The sequence below is a fragment of the Manacus candei genome, unplaced genomic scaffold (genome assembly GCF_025592945.1).
Source record: "Manacus candei isolate 608988 ecotype Guabito, Panama unplaced genomic scaffold, ASM2559294v1 h1tg000018l, whole genome shotgun sequence".
Classification (NCBI taxonomy): Eukaryota; Metazoa; Chordata; class Aves; order Passeriformes; family Pipridae; genus Manacus; species Manacus candei.
Genome location: NW_026138066.1, coordinates 3,691,618 through 3,709,285, shown reverse-complemented (window position 1 = coordinate 3,709,285; position 17,668 = coordinate 3,691,618). Strand labels below are relative to the sequence as shown.

At 35.9% G+C, this 17,668-nt stretch overlaps 1 protein-coding gene across 2 annotated transcripts in view; it reads left to right on the top strand.

Moving 5' to 3' along the window:
* Positions 1-17,668, top strand: part of NUP205 (nucleoporin 205) — a 50,314-nt gene that overhangs the window by 17,357 nt on the left and 15,289 nt on the right. For both annotated transcript variants that reach the window (XM_051784852.1, XM_051784853.1), the window contains 17 exons: positions 145-295; positions 1,054-1,259; positions 2,666-2,848; positions 3,534-3,584; positions 4,179-4,388; positions 5,095-5,194; positions 6,783-6,920; positions 7,168-7,357; positions 8,448-8,568; positions 9,046-9,127; positions 9,560-9,724; positions 11,817-11,941; positions 12,670-12,784; positions 13,786-13,935; positions 15,003-15,077; positions 15,790-15,947; positions 17,096-17,176. In XM_051784852.1, the coding sequence (XP_051640812.1) occupies positions 145-295; positions 1,054-1,259; positions 2,666-2,848; positions 3,534-3,584; positions 4,179-4,388; positions 5,095-5,194; positions 6,783-6,920; positions 7,168-7,357; positions 8,448-8,568; positions 9,046-9,127; positions 9,560-9,724; positions 11,817-11,941; positions 12,670-12,784; positions 13,786-13,935; positions 15,003-15,077; positions 15,790-15,947; positions 17,096-17,176 (2,301 nt within the window). The remainder of the gene's footprint in view (positions 1-144; positions 296-1,053; positions 1,260-2,665; positions 2,849-3,533; positions 3,585-4,178; positions 4,389-5,094; positions 5,195-6,782; positions 6,921-7,167; positions 7,358-8,447; positions 8,569-9,045; positions 9,128-9,559; positions 9,725-11,816; positions 11,942-12,669; positions 12,785-13,785; positions 13,936-15,002; positions 15,078-15,789; positions 15,948-17,095; positions 17,177-17,668) is intronic.

The following is a 17,668-nucleotide window of genomic DNA, read 5'->3' as shown; positions in this document are numbered from 1 at the left end:
TTAATTGAAGTTGTGATTCCACCTGTCTGCCCTGCCCCGATTACATTAGAATCTGTTTTCTGACTTTTCCTGCCTAATGTTTTCCTAAAATACTCAGATTTACCTTTTTTTTTTTTTTTAAACACTGATCTTTATTTGTTCTAGGTTGTGTTGTCAAAGTTTGTTAGGCAAATGGGAGATCTACTTCCTTCCACAATTTACATCCCATACTTGAAAATGCTGCGGGGACTGGCTAGTGGGCCTCAGTGTGCTCACTACTGCTTTAGTTTGCTAAAAGTCAATGGCAGTAGTCATGGTAAGAAAAGTGGCACTTCAGCTCTTTCTCAACTCTTGTTCTTTCGAAAAATGCAGAGACTCATTTCAGATGAATTGTGGCTTCATACTTTTAACATTTCGTTGTTAGTACAAAGACGAAATTAGAAGGCTTTACTTGAAAGTGTAATCTGGAAAAAAAAGACCGTTTAGGTGGTTGGATATCTGAGCACCTTAGCAAGCAATTCACGTAATAAAACAACGCGTTTTTTAAAAAACACTGTCTTTACACCTTAAGAAATGCAGAATATCAATATTGCTTATTATAAAACAAAAAATGAGTAATGTCCTAAAGTTAACTATATTTACAAAATATACAGTGTAACTTTCCTGAGCTTTTTTTCAGAAACACTTTGTTAGAATTTTTTTGATTTAATAGAATAGCACTTTCTCGAAGTAAGAGGTGCTGGTCAGTCCTGTGCTTTGCATTCATTTTGCATTGGTCAAATTATTAAAAAAAAACAACCCTACTTTGAAGATCCAAATAATGCTGCAAAGATTCCAATTCATAAAGCTAAAAACTTGTGCTGGTTTTTCGCACCTTTCTGTCTCAGTGAAAGAAAGCTTTTACAAACAAAAAATCCCCAAACCTGAGTGACTAATACTGGAAACAATAGCTTTACTTTGGACTTTATTTCTTCCTTTAGAAAAGAAAGTTTTCCTTTTAAATTTAACTACCCTACTTGTCACCCTGTGAAAGGGTAGAAAGAAAATCTTGTCACCTGTTTGTCATTTTTCTAGCGGAAAACATCCAAGGAGCAGGTGGCAGTCCTGTCTCCTGGGAGCATTTCTTCCACTCTTTGATGCTTTATCATGAGCACTTAAGGAAAGACTTGCCAAGTGCAGACAGTGTCCAGTATCGTCACCTGCCTCTCCGAGGCATCACACAGAAAGAACAGGATGGATTAATTGCGTTTTTACAGCTGACCACTGTTATAGTCAGTTGGGTGAGTAGCCTTTCATTTGGTTTTCGTTGGTAATAATTTTTTTTTCCTTGCAAGTCATCATCATGCAGCTGTGGAGTTCTCCTTGAGCAGAAGGATACATAGGGAAAATTTATCTAGCAGTTGTTGTCATTCGATTAGTGAACTCCACAAGTATGGGAAGCATCGGGAATAACTGTAGTGACCAAACACACAGTCCAGGTGAAGCAGGAAGAGATGACACCTTTTTCTGCATTGCTGGTGTTAATAATTTTCTTGTTTTCTTGACACTGGTGGTGATAATGGGGATGTCTTTCAGAAGTGAGTATATTCACAATAAATTACTATGAAGTAGGGAAATTCTTTGCATTTGTTTATGAGTTTGAAAACGCAAAAGTAATAGTTGAATTCAAAAGGAAGTGGTAGAAATTTGGCAAGGAAACTGATCAAGTGTGAAACTTGCATCCGGAGTTATGATTTAAATTGTCCCCAAACCAAGAGTGTAAAATGTGCCATGGATTGACTGGAAGAGGATTTCAGAAGAATAAAACTGCAGTGCATAATTTTGTATTGTGAATTGTCTGTGTAATTCTGAATAGCGTAGAATTCCATACCCACCAGACTTTGCAGCCTAAAAATTCTGTGATATAGTGAGATAGACTTGGTTTTGCTGACACAAACAGAAGACAACACAAGGTCAGTGAACCTAATTAGGCTTTTTAAAAATCATCCTTGGTGGTGATGATAATAGGGTGATTGTGTGTGAGCTGTAATGTCAGCACTGGATAAGTGTGGGGAAAAGGGAACTCTTAAAACTAGTATTTCATGGTATCATCAAACCATAACATGAGATGAAGTAAATTGGTTCTAAGTATGCAGGGAATTACCATTTGACGAGGGTAGGGGCTTGTTCCTGTCCAGTGGTTCATCTTACAGGCTCTAGTGAGCTTACGTGAGTGATGATCCTGTTCCTAAAGAAATTAATGTAAGTTCCTAGCTAATGTCCAAATGCAGTTTAAGTTCATAGAAATATATAGAAATAGAAATATAGAGAAAATATATAATAGAAATATTAATAAAAGTCCCTCTACCAGTGCTTGAAGGAACCATCTAGAATGTAAGTACTTAAAGACTGATTCCGTGTCTGTGTGTCTATTAAAAAAAAAAGTGAGTTGTTTTAAGAAGCTTATATTATCCACACAATTTTTATGTGTGGATAGGCACAATTTTAGTACTCGTGAGTCATTATATTGGGCTTCTTGTTTAATTAAAATGGTTGGCTTTGAAATTGTCTGCCATTCTTCTGATGTTTCATGTACCTTCAAGTACAAAGCAGAATCTTTGATACTGAACTGTGAGTCAGAGGTTTTAAGACATGAATAACCTTCAAAGTAATAATCTGCAGTTTTATTTTCTGTTGGACTCCGTAGAGTGAGAATGCTCGCCTGGCTCTTTGTGAGCACCCTCAGTGGACACCAGTAGTGGTCATTCTGGGACTTCTGCAGTGCAGCATTCCTCCTATTTTGAAAGCAGAGCTACTAGAAACCCTTACTGCTTTTGGAAGATCTCCTGAAATAGCTGCTTCACTCTGGCAATCTCTGGAATATACACAGGTATTGTAGGATTTTCAGTGCTTGGAACTGTAACATCCCAGTTTGTTGAAATTGTCAGTAGTGTATTTGAAATAGCATTGCATTTCCTCCTAAATTTTCTTTTGGCCATTGTTGAATATAATTTTTCTCACCTAGTTAATACTTTGGAATGATTTTGAAAATTACCATATTGCCTTATGCCTCAGAGATCTCATTGACTGTTCTCATTTTACATAAGTACAGGTTTCCTAACAGACAGTCCAGTTTGAACTGCAACTGCTGGTTTATTTTTAATTGCTAATAAGAAAACCTGATAATAACGACATCTCACCACCTTTGCTTCCTAATTTATGATATTCCTTAAAATATACTGTTGTAAGAGATAATGAGGGAAATGTCTTTCCCCTAGCCAATGTAAAACAAAAATCATTAATGTGAAAGTATTTCTGCCCTTTTGTTTCGTGTAACAATAAACATGATGCAGATCTTTGAGGATGTAAAGCTGGAAGTATACAAGTGTAAAACATATAATCCAACCTTTCAGACAGAAAGATCTTGGCTTTTTGTTTTTTAAGAGGATTTAGAAAACATCTTCTAGAATCTAAAAGGTAATGAGTATCTTTTACTCAACAGAAATGATGGACATGCACTTGAATTATGTAAAATATGTTGTTTGTCTGTTTTCATTTCTCTTTCTGTTTTGAAGATACTACAAACTGTGAGAAGTCCAGGCCAGAGACAAGCAATTGGTATTGAGGTAAGAGTTTCTCTGTAGCTAGGCAGCCTCTCTGATCATCTGCATATGAGTTTGGGAAACACTTGCAGAGGCTGCCTCTGCTGCGAATCCATGGGAAAGTTTCTAATAGGTGCTGCGGTTTCACTGATTTGTAATTTACTTTCAGTCCTGCTTGTAATTTCTGGAAAACTGTACTCATTTTTGCATCTATTGCAGCTTAGTAACAGAACAGCATCTAAACCCTCAAATTCCTCATAAGCACTTCTTAGTAAGATTTTCCTGTTTTTCGAAACTGGATGCACTTTGTTACATCTTGGTGCAGCTCACTTTGCTTCTAATAACAGTGGTAAATAAAAGCAAAGTATGTAAATGTTGAGGCATATCATCTAGTAGCTCAGAAATGAATAGAAGTGTATTGCTGAACTGAAATAACAGTACTGATGCTTTTGTTACTTTTGCTGTTTGTGGTGTACTGTAGACAAAAATACGAAGTCAATTCACTGTAAAGTAATTCACAGATGATGCTTTTATATTATTTTTTCTCACATGTTTCTTCATCCCCCAAAATTGTGATTTTTTTTTTTCTCCTTCTGTGTTTACTGTCCTCTGGGGAAGGTCGAATTGAATGAGATTGAGTCCCGATGTGAGGAATATCCTTTAACTCGTGCCTTCTGTCGACTCATCAGCACGCTAGTGGAGAGTTCATTCCCAGCTAACCTGGGAGCAGGTCTGCGCCCCCCAGGCTTTGATCCCTATCTCCAGTTCCTCAGGGATTCAGTGTTTCTCCGATTCCGCACCAGAGCTTACCGGAGAGCTGCTGAAAAGGTAATTTTTGTTTGTAAATATTTTTTTTTTCTTAGGATGTAGTTAACATGATTTGGCACTGTTGATTGGCTTAGATGTTTGAGAAGCTGTGCAAGTTTGATGCAGCAAAAGTAACCTAGAGCACTTCATAGTGTTTTGATTCTGTAAACAGGTGATTTTTCAACTCCTGGGTCATCAGGATATACTTCAAATGAACCTGTATAAAGTATCCTTTAAAAAAAAGTTTATATTGCTAAATTTCAATTTGCTCTACAGGATTCTGCAATTCTACTATTTGGCTAATGACTTCTGAACATTACATGCCCAAATCTGCAAGTCAGATTTGTCCTTTTCTCAGTGTTACTTCAGAAAATGTTTCTGACGTGCCAAACTGTATCCTGGAAGCTGGGTATTCATGATCTTTTCTTAGCTGTATATCTAGTAAGGACTCCTTATTGCTTCTAGTTTTAATATACTAATATGTATATTGTACAATAGAGCCTAAAATAGGTAATCTGTTTCAGTGTTCCAGTTTACTTCAAAAAGAAAGCTTGGCCTTTCAGATTATTTGACATGATGACTTTTAAGTGTTGTTGTCATGACTGTCTAATTCTGAAATACTGGCCATACTTCTGATCCAGTACATTACTGCACTGCCTGTTGTATACTTTGTCATCTCTTTCTTGTTGTATTCTTTGTCATCTCTTTGTTTTGTGATTCTCTGCAGTGGGAAGTAGCTGAGGTAGTCCTGGAAGTGTTTTACAAATTGCTACGGGATTATGAACCTCAACTTGAAGACTTTGTGGACCAATATGTGGAGTTACAAGGTTAACTTGTTCATTTGTTCACTGACAAACAGAATTGTAACTTGTTTTGCTCTGTCACCTCTATCTTAGGATCTTGTTTAATATTGCAAATAAGCTGTTGGAAAGCCAGACCAAGGGTTTAAGATAGAAAGATGTTCAAGAACTGTCCACATACTATCAGGATCTGTGTTCCTGATTCAGTAGGGCTTCATGTACACTGTTTTCTACTTCCCTATCTCTACTAGGAGGATAACTTCTAACTCCTTCTGTTCTGATTTGGTTGAAAAGCAACATTTGACACTTAAACAACACCTTGTTCCTCTGAATTTCTTTGGTCTGTATCCAAATCATCACTATTCACAGGGTTAATTTAAAAGTGTTGTATTTGCTATATCCTTTCATATTAATATTATTGATATATTAATTACTCAGAGTAGACAGTACAGTATAATTATGACCTGAAGTCATTTAATTCTGGACAACTATTCTTTAAAAGGCCAAAGTAGATGACAGTTGCCTCATTATAGGAAATTTAAGGCTTATTTGGGGACCGGACTTTTTTTCTTAGTACGAAGTTTCCTAGCATGAATTCCATCCTTATGCTGATGGATTTACTTGTAGCAGTACAGAGCTGTGAGAACCACTTCTAAAGTGAAAACGACTTTAGACATGCTTCTCCAGTGACCACATCTCAGTCTGAGAGGCCTCTGTGCCTCATACTTTGACAAACAGTACTTGGTAGCATAACTGGCTCAGTAAATTTCTGTTAGCTTGTTCCTGTCCTCAGCTAGTCTGTCAGCTTGTACGATTATTTGTGGGTTACACAGTATATTGAAGAAATGGGTTTATCTGCTTTTGACTAGATCCATTTTTTAAATGGATTCAGTATGTGCAGTGATGTGGTATGTTTATTGGCATGTGACAGAGCAGCACAGACACAGAATGAATGGAAGAAGGGGACTGTTTAAGCTGATGCCAAAAGAAACTGTTCTCTCATTCTCACTTGCATATTGAAAAAGGGTCTTACTGATCTCCTGCTTTTATCCACCATTGTTTACTAGGAGACTAGATAAATCAGAAGAATTAGTCTTGTATTTCATATCATGAAGATCTTTGAGTTTTAGGCTAGTAGTTTCTACAGACGTCCAAGTGTGTGTACACTATGAGCATCAGTGTTTCAGTGGACCTTCTCTTTGCCTGGAAATGCTTTTTCCCTCGTCTTTGTGCAGGTTTGGGGGGATGTAAACTTTTTGCTGTTTCTTCTTGGTCTTACAAAACCATTTAATGTAGCTCAGCTCTGGTGTGGTATGCAGTACTAGTATTGATTTGAATCAAAAGTCAGATCTACTTGGGGAAAGTCTTCCTTTTAGATATTGAAAAGTAATGGTAATTGCCATTACAACCCTTCCCAAACTTCTAAAATTACCTCAATGGCTTCTATGTAAGAAAATCTCTGAAGACTCTGTATGTAGGATGTTTAATCTATTTAGATGTTGCTTACAACCACAGGAGCTATTAGCTTGTGTAGCTTATGCTAGTTTGAGTAATGGAAGGTTTCTCTAATAGAGGTTTGTGTTTGTTTGGGTTTTTTTACCCCTTCTGTCTTTAGGAGAAGAAATAATAGCATATAAACCACCTGGATTCAATTTGATGTATCATCTATTGAATGAGTCCCCAATGCTGGAACTTTGCCTTAGTTTGCTGGAAGAAGGGGTTAAGCAGCTGGATACTTATGCTCCATTTCCTGGTATGTGCCTAGAATTTATTTTTGATGTGAAGTTAAAATGTATAATAAGTAAGATTTAAAGTTGACGTTGCATATCTGTAACTTGATACTGTTTCTCTTGTAAGTAAAAGTTGTGTTTTGGGGGAAATTTTCCTACTAGTAAACAACTGACAGGTTTTTTCTTGTTGTAAGGCTTGATGAATGAGGTTTATGAATGTTGTCTATTTAACTGCTCCTTTGTATTTCTTATGTTCTTTGTGCACTGCAGGGAAGAAGCATTTAGAGAAAGCTGTACAGTATTGCCTTGCACTTCTAAACTTAACCCTACAGAAGGAGAACATTTTTATGGATCTGTTGCGGGAGAGCCACCTTTCCCTTATTGTCACACCACTGGAGCAGCTGCTTCAAGGAATCAATCCTCGCACTAAAAAGGCTGATCACGTGGTGAATATCGCTAGGTATGTGCAAAGCACTAAGGAGGGAGGAGTTTTGGAGGCACGGGAGGGTTTAGTTCCTGGATCCTTTCATTAGTTTTACTAGCCAATTCTCTTTACACAGAACATTTCATGAATTTTTTTTATTTTTTGGTGGGAGGGAGATGTCTTCACAAGTGGTATGTCTGCAATTGTCTACTGCAAGACTGGGATCCGTATTTATAGTTTTTCTTTCTGAATTTCTCTCCCTCCACTCCCCCTGTGATTTCCTCCTGGCTGCGTTATATTCAGTGATTCCCTTGCATATAATTTTCATTTCGCCCCAGACTTCGATTGTCATAGAGTGGGAAAGTTAAGCTTCATTTGGTTGCTATTGGCCACATATTTTACAGTATTGTCCATTAGTTACTGTTTTAAACATATCAGGCTAGTAATGAAACTTGGTTTCAAATGTGAAACTTGAGGATTTCCAATTCTTATTGGCATCTGTTACTTTTTAATTTTGTAATAACTTTGCAGACAAAACAACAGTTTGATAACTAGTAGAATTGAGTGCATAAAAATGCAGCGATATTCTGACATGGAATGCATTAAAATATTGAATTCTTTCTGTGTATGTGTTTTGCCTTTAATTTATATTCTTTTTTACCGTAACAGTAGTTGACAAATAGTTTTTAAAAAGTATCTCTTTTAAGATCCTTTTAATTTTATCTTGCCTATTTTCAGTACATGCAGTAGTTGATTTTAGCTAATTTTGGTCTTCAGTGATGCTCATTTCAGTGTGATCTGAAGGTATTTTCTCAATGTTTCTTTTACGAGCTTGTGAGCAGTTGTCTTAACTTACCCTGCAGTGTTTAATGTAGATTTTTGTTAAAAAGAATGGTAAAAATTCCAGGAAGGGTTATTATCCCTACTCAGCATACTCCTCTCTCCTGATGGAGAAGTGTTGTTTCATGTACAGTGAAAATTTGTTTGTAGGTTTAGTGTTATCTCATGTAATATGATTTGTAAATGTTTTAGTTCTAAATGTTGTTTAATTTCTCCTCTGTGCAATACCATCTTGAAATAGTAAAATTCTCAACAATTTCATTACAATAAACTTGTATTTTTAAAGGTATCTTTACCATGGAAACAGCAACCCTGAACTGGCTTTTGAAAGTGCCAAGATTTTATGCTGTATTTCTGATAATTCCAACATCCAGATAAAGCTAGTTGGTGATTTCACACATGATCAGGTAAGTGTCTTGAATTTCTTTGAATCTGGAAAGAGAAAGTGATGGAGAAGTACTAGTGCTCCATCGTGTTATTTTAAAAGATAGGTTTCTACATCAACTATATTAAAACTGTATTTTGTCTTATATCTACTTACCTCTAAACAGTCTCTTACTGTGGCCCTATGAAAAACAATTTTTTCATTAATAGAAAAAACTAAAATCATGAATGTTTGCAAGAAGGAAAAGGACAATATTCTCTGAGATATGGAAACTATTTTGTAATTTTACAGTCTTCAACCTGTGTGGATAGTTTAGCATATGTAACAACAACAGATTTTTTTTTCTGTTTTGTACTTAGAACAGCTGTGACTCTTAACTCCTGCTTATTAACCAGGTTGTATAATTTTTGTCTAGAACTTCTATCAACTTATATGAAAAGTATTGGGTTTAATACTCTTAAAATTCTCTTTGTTTCCATCTTTCCATTGTCAAAAACAGAGTATTAGCCAGAAGCTGATGGCTGGGTTCGTGGAATGTTTGGATAATGAAGATGCAGAAGAACTAATTAATCCAGAGGAAGGTATGTAAAAGGCTTCTTAAAATGGCTTAAACTGTTGTCTTTTGCCCGGAAAGAAATTATTGAAAGAGGTGGAGAAAGTGCTTTCAGGTCAGAAAACACTCCTCCTCTGTTGTTTTCTGTAGAATTGGACCTTTAACAGAATGAAAAGCACCAGTGTCTTATTAAGATATGTCCATAGTATGACGAGCAAACTACAAACTAAGTCTGTTTTCAGAAGACAAGTATTTAACGTTGTTTTGGATGTATTATTTAGACCTCTATTAATAGCAGTTTGGAATTTTGGTCTTGTATCCCTCTGCACTAATATGAGCTGATCCTTAACATTCTTTTATTATACTTGAAGACTGAGGATTATTCTGTTAAATAGATTTCTTCACTTCAATATTCACCTCATCTGTTTTTTCTTTTTTTTTTTTTTCTCCCCTAATCAAGAGCTGGAACCTGAAAAGAAGCGTGCACAAATCCACCATGAAACAAGGATCCATATTCTGAATCTCCTTATCACCTCTCTTGAGTGTAGTCCTCCCAGCCTTGCTCTGTATCTCTTGGGATACGAACTAAAGAAACCTGTCAGCACCACAAATCTGCAAGATCCAGGTATGAAGAGAAGTTGATGTGACATTTAATTAGTTCTGTTACCAACACTGAGAACATTTATGGGAAAATTCACGGGGAAAAGCAGTTCCTTTTAAATTTAAAAATTAAGACCTTGTTCAAATTCTAAAAAGCTAAATTAAAAGATATATTGATACTCAAATGCAGCATTTAAACAACTTCAGGATTTTATCCTTTGGTTAAACTGGATTTTGGAACAGACTTGAAATTAGAATTGTGGGGGAAAATGATAATTTAGAAATGAAACATTAATTTATTTACTATTTTATGCAGAGTGGTAGTGTCCCCAGTATAAAGAAAATTGATTTAAAGATACAAGAAGTACCTACATGTGAGAACATGGGAATCTACAAAGCAGATTGTCGCTTTGAACTAGTTATACTACTTGACTATTGTCTTGTCCCTCCTCAAACTCCCATTTAAAATTAATTACAGGGAAGAAAACCAGTTTTGTTTTTTAATGTTGTAGAATAAAACCTTTTAGAACAGGTGGGTTTTCATTCTACTGCTAGGACTATATTAATATATTTAAATATTCATACTGTATATTTATTTGTATTAATATCTGTATGTGAGAATATGAACTTTGAAGCAACAGGAGTGGCATTTCTAAAGTTTCTTGAATTGGTGAGAATAACAGTGTACTAGTGTGTGTCTTGTTTGCCTCCTCAGTTTCTGACTTGTATTCAGTACAAAACAGACATTGATAAACTTGAGCAACTCCAACAGAGTTGGTCAGGGAGTTGGATTACTAAGCCTATGATGAGAAGCTGAGGGAATGGGACTTCATCAGCTGGAAAAGAGAAGGCTTTGAGGGGACCTAACAGAAGTCTTTGAATGCCTACAATGACAGTAATTAGAGGATAAAACCAGACTCTTCAGAGGTGTATGTCACAAAGCTGAGAGGCAGTGGGCATAAATTGAAACAAGAGAGGTTCAAACTGGATATTGGAGAAACTTTTTCCCCAGTAGACAGTGAAACAGGCTGGCTAGAAGAGGTCATGCAGTCTTCATGCTTGGAAATTTTCAAGACTCAGCTGTATAAAGCCCTAAACAATCTGATCTGATATTATAACTAAGCAGTAGTTTGGTGTTGAGATGTCCTGGTGTCCCTTCCAGTTTGAAGTATGAGATTCTTTCACAATAGTTTAAAACAATGTTTTATATAAACAAGTTTGAACAAACATTTGATCATTTGATTTTAGGTATTTAGAGAAGAATATTTCTCATTATCTTTAGGTTTGTATTGGAAGCTATGGCCCAGCAGGTTTTAGTTCTTCATAGTTCTAAATGAAGAGTAGATAAGACCTGGATATTGTGAAATTCAGTAGTTACACAGTACAGGTAACTGACAGTGCACCAACACAATGTTACAGGGTATCATATGTTAGGTCAGTGGTGGGGAAATTTGTTGGAAAGGCATGAGAGAGCCTTGCCCCACCTCTTTCAATTAGCTTGTTAATAACATGAAGAAATAATGACCATAAGACATGTGCCTCAAGATAGTAATTTCCTATGAAAGCATCAATTATACATGTTCCAACAGAGAAGATGATTTCTCCTGTAAGAACTGTGATTATTGATGCTTTTACTGCCTCAGGACACCTTTCTGGGTCGATTAAAGATATAATTGGCTAAAGAAAGAATGCAAAAAGGCAAGATTTTAACTTCAGTATTATAATCTTCTCCCTGTTCCCCTTGGTTGCAGCGTCAGGTGCCTTTACGAGCATTAGTCATATAATGGCTGTAATTATAAAGACAGGAATTTAAAGCTGTTCTTGCAAATTGTCAAATGGGTATTCAGGTAAAGTTTAAATGCAAAAATTCAAATTCATTCACCTACAGACTAACTATAAATGTTTTCATTAGTTTTTTTGCCGAAACGTGGTTCTTTCTTTGATTTTAATTAGTGGAGACAACTTTGCGAGATGCTTTTGCTGTAGCTCTGTGGAGCTGTATAGTGCAGCACAAGGTATCTGAACAATTTAGGTTCCATAATTCTATGTACTAACCTATATTTGCTGTGGAGGCAAGTAAGATCAAGAATGTTAAGAAGTTATTTTTCTATTTTAAGGTGTCTTGGGTTGCCCACGGACTTGCCTTCATGCTATTTTGAACATACTGGAGAAGGGTACTGAAACAAGGAATGGGCCTACAGCAGTTCGGGAATCTCCTCATCTTGCAGAACTCTGTTACCAGGTATCCAGCGTCTGTTCTGTTGGCATATACTGCAAGTAGGCTCTAAATAAAATTAGCTACTTCTTGGTTGGTGAACACAGATGGTTGATGACTTTGATAATAGTTTTATTTTTAAAATGTATATGTTAGGTTTTTATAAATGTCGAACTCTTTCTATTCTACCTTCTTCTGTGTGGAAAAAGTAATATCTTGTAGCGTCACAGAAATCAAAGAATCTGCGCTCATGTCAGAAACTTGGAATGGGGATATAGTTTTAAAACTAATGTCCTAGATATTTTTGGTCAGCCTTTGAATCTGTTGTGACAATATGCCAATTTTTACTTTATTGCATCATGTTGAAAATGCACAGCATCTAGAAAGGATTTTAAGCATTAATAAAAGTAAAAAGGCAATTCTGTAGAAGGGGGGAAAATTTTTTTGCATTTCCTGTCTTGATGAACATGGAGACTGAAAAAGACACTCATTTTTAAGTGAGCTGAACAAACAGGCTTATCTAGTGTCATGTTATGAACACATAGTCATTGTAATCATCCACATACTGGTAATCCTTTAATGTCATAATTCAATATCTGTTATAAATAATATGGAGTAAGCTAATGGAAAACTTAGTGTAAATACTGGTAATATTATTTGACCAGTAAAACAGTGTTATGCATCTTTTGATTTGGTCATTGGTTTGTTTTTAAAATAAATTCCATTAATAGGTATGTACTGTTTTTGATTGCCAGGTGATCTATCAGTTGTGTGCATGCTCTGACACTTCAGGTCCAACTATGAGATATCTGAGGACCAGTCAGGATTTCTTATTCACTCAGCTTCAGTATTTGCCATTTTCTATCAAAGGTAACTTTTATGCTAAGACGAGATTGTGCATGCTTAAAATTCAATGCGTTCTTTGACTCCCTAGGCATGATAGAAGAAACATAGGTAGCATTATTAAAGTGAATTAATTACAGCCTCTGCTAATCTTTTAATTCTGCAAAGACTGAACTCACCCTACTTAGGAAGTTCAGATTATTAGCACTGAACTTTTCTAAAAGAATTTTAGCTTTGGAATGCATCAAGTCTTCAGAAGCAAATCCTAATCTATGTTGTAATTGTCATTGTAGTTTTTGTTAGATTATGCTACAGACAAAAAAAAAAAAGAAAAGTAAGAAAGCTGCAAAGAACTGAGGGAATAGAAGGCTGATGGTCATAACCACCTATATCTTTCCTTCCTTTGAATAAACTACTCTTAAGCTAATAGATGTGTTTTATGTTTCAAATCAGCTCTTCTCTGGTGTCTTAAACTGAATAAATGTACTTATTCACTTTATCAGATGCTTTACCACCAGTCCTTTGTTCAATGATAGTAAACTTTAAGTACATGTATGCAGCATGTGTAAAGGACTGTAGGTGGTTCTTATATAACTTAGGAATCTAAATTAGGTTAATATAGAATAGCAAGATTCTAGGAGACCCATGTTCAAGTTTTACCAATTGTGGTTAAAACTACAGTTCACTTTGGATAAATATCTGATTATTTTCACTGAAATTGGAACTAACCCTATGTGCTCATGAAGCACTGCATTCTCCACCATGACTGTTATTAGAACAGGTTGTATCCAGATTTGATGTGTATTTGTATACACTTAATTGCATGTATATGTATGATTTGTTTTCCCAATAACTACATTTTAATTTAATGACTTTTGTCAGATCTCTATCCTTTTACCTCATAAATAATTGTCGAACTGGTAATAAATTACATCCTCTAAAAGCTTTCTCAAGTGAAAAATGCTTTCCTTGGAGTAAGTAATATTATTTATGTTCAGTTTTGTAATTGTTGCTTTATCCCCATCCAGAACATGAGATTTCAACACTGAATCAAATGTCTTGGCTAATGAAGACTGCAGCTATAGAAATGCGAGTGACGTCGCTGAACCGCCAGCGCTCCCACACACAGAGACTGCTGCATCTCCTGCTTGATGACATGCCTGTGAAACCATACTTGGGTAAGAGGAGTTTATTGTGAGGGTAAATAGGCTTGGATAAATGGAAGTATGAGAAACTATTTGAATTCTTTTCCTTGTAAGCTTGTGACAGCTTGTTTGCAATATCAGGTGTGGAATTGCCATTGGAGAGATGGGAAGAAAGATAATGGTGGTTGTAGACTCCAAAGTGAAAGAAATCATGGCATTTTTTTGTTAATGGTTGCTTTGTCTGTGTTTCATTATTGAAACATCTCAGTGTATACACTGATATAAAAATTAAATGTAGTTTATGAGGTAGGAGAGGGGAGTATTGAAAAACAATTAGAATTGTAAGAATTTATTTTGGGGTGCAGTTCAGAGTTGTTACAGTGTAGAGAAAGTGGAGGGTCTTCCTCAGTAAACAGTTCTGGACAAAGTTTCTCACTCTTAATGTCTGTCTGTCACAAGTTTTCAACCCTCTCTCACAGAAGATAGTAGCTACAAGTCGATTTTGCTTTTAACATTGTAACATCACAAAAATGATATTTCATCCCAATGTGATGTAAAATGCAATGTTAAATAAAAAGGCAAGATTTCAGAGTTTCAGAAGAGAGTACAAGTGAATCAAGAAAAGTATAACCAGGTAGCAATAAAACTTTTTACATGAAGAAAATGGAATAACTGGAAGATATCATATCAGGCTACTGCAGTATGGTGTTTTCCCTTACTTTTATCAGTCTTAACACTCTCTTCATCCTTATGGAACCCTGAGTATGGGAAACTATGTTTAAATACCCTATTCATTTTACAGTGTCCATCCAACTGCATTATTCACACTGGAGGGTAGGATTTCTCTTTTGGGCATTTCTAGTACTGTCTGATCTCTATATAACAGCTTAATATAATATATGATATTGTGTAATTGGATAGCTTCTGTGTGATAAATATCATTTTCATTCTATTAACATATTTGTATTAGAAGACTTTCATGTGAAAGTTTTCTCACTGTCTGCTGTCTCTATCTTTCTCTTTCAGTACTAATAAAGTAGGTTATACTTTTCACTTAGACTTTTTTTTGTAATTTATTTATTATGTTTCATTACCTTCAGCTGATGGTGAAGGAGGGATGGAGGATGAAAGTCGATCAGTCAGTGGATTTCTCCACTTTGACACTGCTTCCAAAGGTAACTATTATGACTGTTGATTATTTACCAGTAAAATTTATCTGATCCTGAACAGGGGGGAGGGCCACCTCCAGAAAGGACACTTTGAAAAATAAAGTAATAGACTTTATAAACAGCAGCAGTACATGAAACAATTTTATGTAGTGTGGGGGGAAAAAAGAGACTTATAGAATCTTGATGTAGATGGTTGGAGTAAGCGAAAAATACTGAGTTGGAAAGGCAGTTAGAAGAGTCCGTATGGAAGGATGGAATGGGAGAGTGGCAGTCTGTAAATTTACTGCTAACAAAACAGTGAAACTGTTACTAAGCCTGAACATATTTGTATTTTCATGGCAAAGAATATAAATCCCAAGTAAATGAATATAGTTCAGATTCCTTATGGTTTTTCTAAGTCTCTACAAAAGACTTGCATTGAAAACCAGCATGATGTCATTTATAGAAAAAATTAGAATCTTGTATATTTTAATATTGGATTGCATGTATATATAAAAGGAGAACAATACAATATAAAATGCATTAAGAATTTAAGGCTCTAGAAAATATTTTTAAATGTGTTATATACATTGATAGCACTTTCTGAAGGTTTAATGCTTTCTTTTGAAACTTTACACATCTAGATTTGGATTTACAAAGGTAAGTTAGGTCCTTTTGTCAATTTTTTGTTTTCCCTTTCACACTTTTGAATACAGTTTGAATTGATTTGCATTTCCAGTACGCAGGAAGATCTTAAGTATCCTGGATTCAATTGACTTCAGTCAGGACATTCCAGAGCCTTTACAACTGGATTTTTTTGACCGGGCTCAGATTGAGCAAGTCATTGCTAATTGTGAGCACAAGAATGCACGTGGACAAGTGGTCTGCAATGTCAAGGTGAGCAGTGGTCTATGCTTTTGAGTTGTATGTGCTATTTTATATCTTAATAATAAAAAAAATAAAAATCAGTGCATTAATAATACTTTGAAATTTGATTTCACATAAAAATTGTGTCTGTTTCAGATATGTGCATAATTTATGCAAGCCGTTGGGATTAGTTTATTTCTTTTGCATTGCACAGGGTGTTTTTTCACTTACAGTAGACAGATGCATCAGTTTGAGACACTTTCAGGAAATATTTCCTATCTTAATCTTTTTCCCATCTTGTAACATCCAAGTGATATTACATCTACCTTATGTATTTCTTTGGTCTCCAGTACACAACTACCTAGTACTGCATGTGTGTACACAATTAGATGTGCAACACAGTTGTGTACCACAGTAGTTCTTGGAGGCTTTAGTTAAGACAGTGTCACACTGTGATGAGTACTTGATAAGAGTACGATGAATAGCCCTGAAAAATTTGCAGTCATAGAAAATGAGTACAACTTATTTGAATCTCAGTTCTTCAGTTGCATCTGTCATTATGTAGCCATCTCCTAAATACTTCTAGGAGGTACAAGTACATGTACATCACCTTTGTCACTTGTCCTAGTTTTTGGCTGGAATTTTCTTCCTAGTAGCTGGTATAGTGTTGTGTTTCGGGTTTAGGATGATAATGATGTTGATAACACATCAGTCTTTTAGTTGTTGCTAAGCAGTATTTATACTTAGACTTTTCAGCTTTTCATACCACCCCACCAGTGAGTAGCTGGGGGGCACAAGAAGCTGGAAGGAGGCACAGCCAGGACAGCTGACCCAAAACTTGTCAGAGATATTCCATACCATATGATGTCATACTCCTTATATGAACTAGGGGGAAAGCTGGTTGAGGGCCACTGCTTGGGAATTGGCTGGACGTTGGTTGGCATTGTGCATCACTTGTTTGGTATACTCTAAATCTTCTATTATTTCCCTCCCTCCACCCCTTCCTTTTCTGTCCTATTAAACTGTCTTTATCTCAGCTCACAAATTTTACTTTTTTCCCCCAGTTCTGTCTCCCATCCCACTGGGGCGGGGGGGGGCAGGGAATGAGTGGTGTTTATCCACCTGCCAGATTAAACTACATCATAATTAAAGTTTCTTTTTTAATGTTGTTATTTCAGTACCTTCACAGAGTTCTGGTTGCAGAAGTCAATGCTCTTCAAGGAATGGCAGCAATAGGCCAGAGACCTTTACTTATGGAGGTAAGTATAGGAAAAATTAACTACTATTTGTTGCTGCTCTTGGTGGATTTCATACCCTGTCAAGCAGTAAGCTTTACTGTGAAAGCTTGTGGATTTGAGTCCTGACTTTGAGTTAGTAATTCCTGAAGAAAAAAAAATCAATAAGATAAACTACTTCTTACTGTACTGTTCTCTAAACAGCAGACCTGGAGTCTGTCTTTTTTCTTTAACCTTTTCCCTCCCCACTATTGATAACAATTGCAGCTCCCACCCCACTGTACAGAAAGCAATAGGTACTCATGTCAAACTTGGCTGTTGACAAGTACACTGTGTTCATCTTACAGCCAAGTTCATCTTGCCTTTCTCTCAGGGCATGCCAGTTTATTTCTTCTTTCTTCTACACAGCTGTAGTTTCAGTGAACTTGGTGCTTAATTTTCTGAGATTCCTGCCATTTTATAAATTTAGTTGAAATTGGCTAAATGCATGTGAAGGATAAAGGAGAAATGACTTAG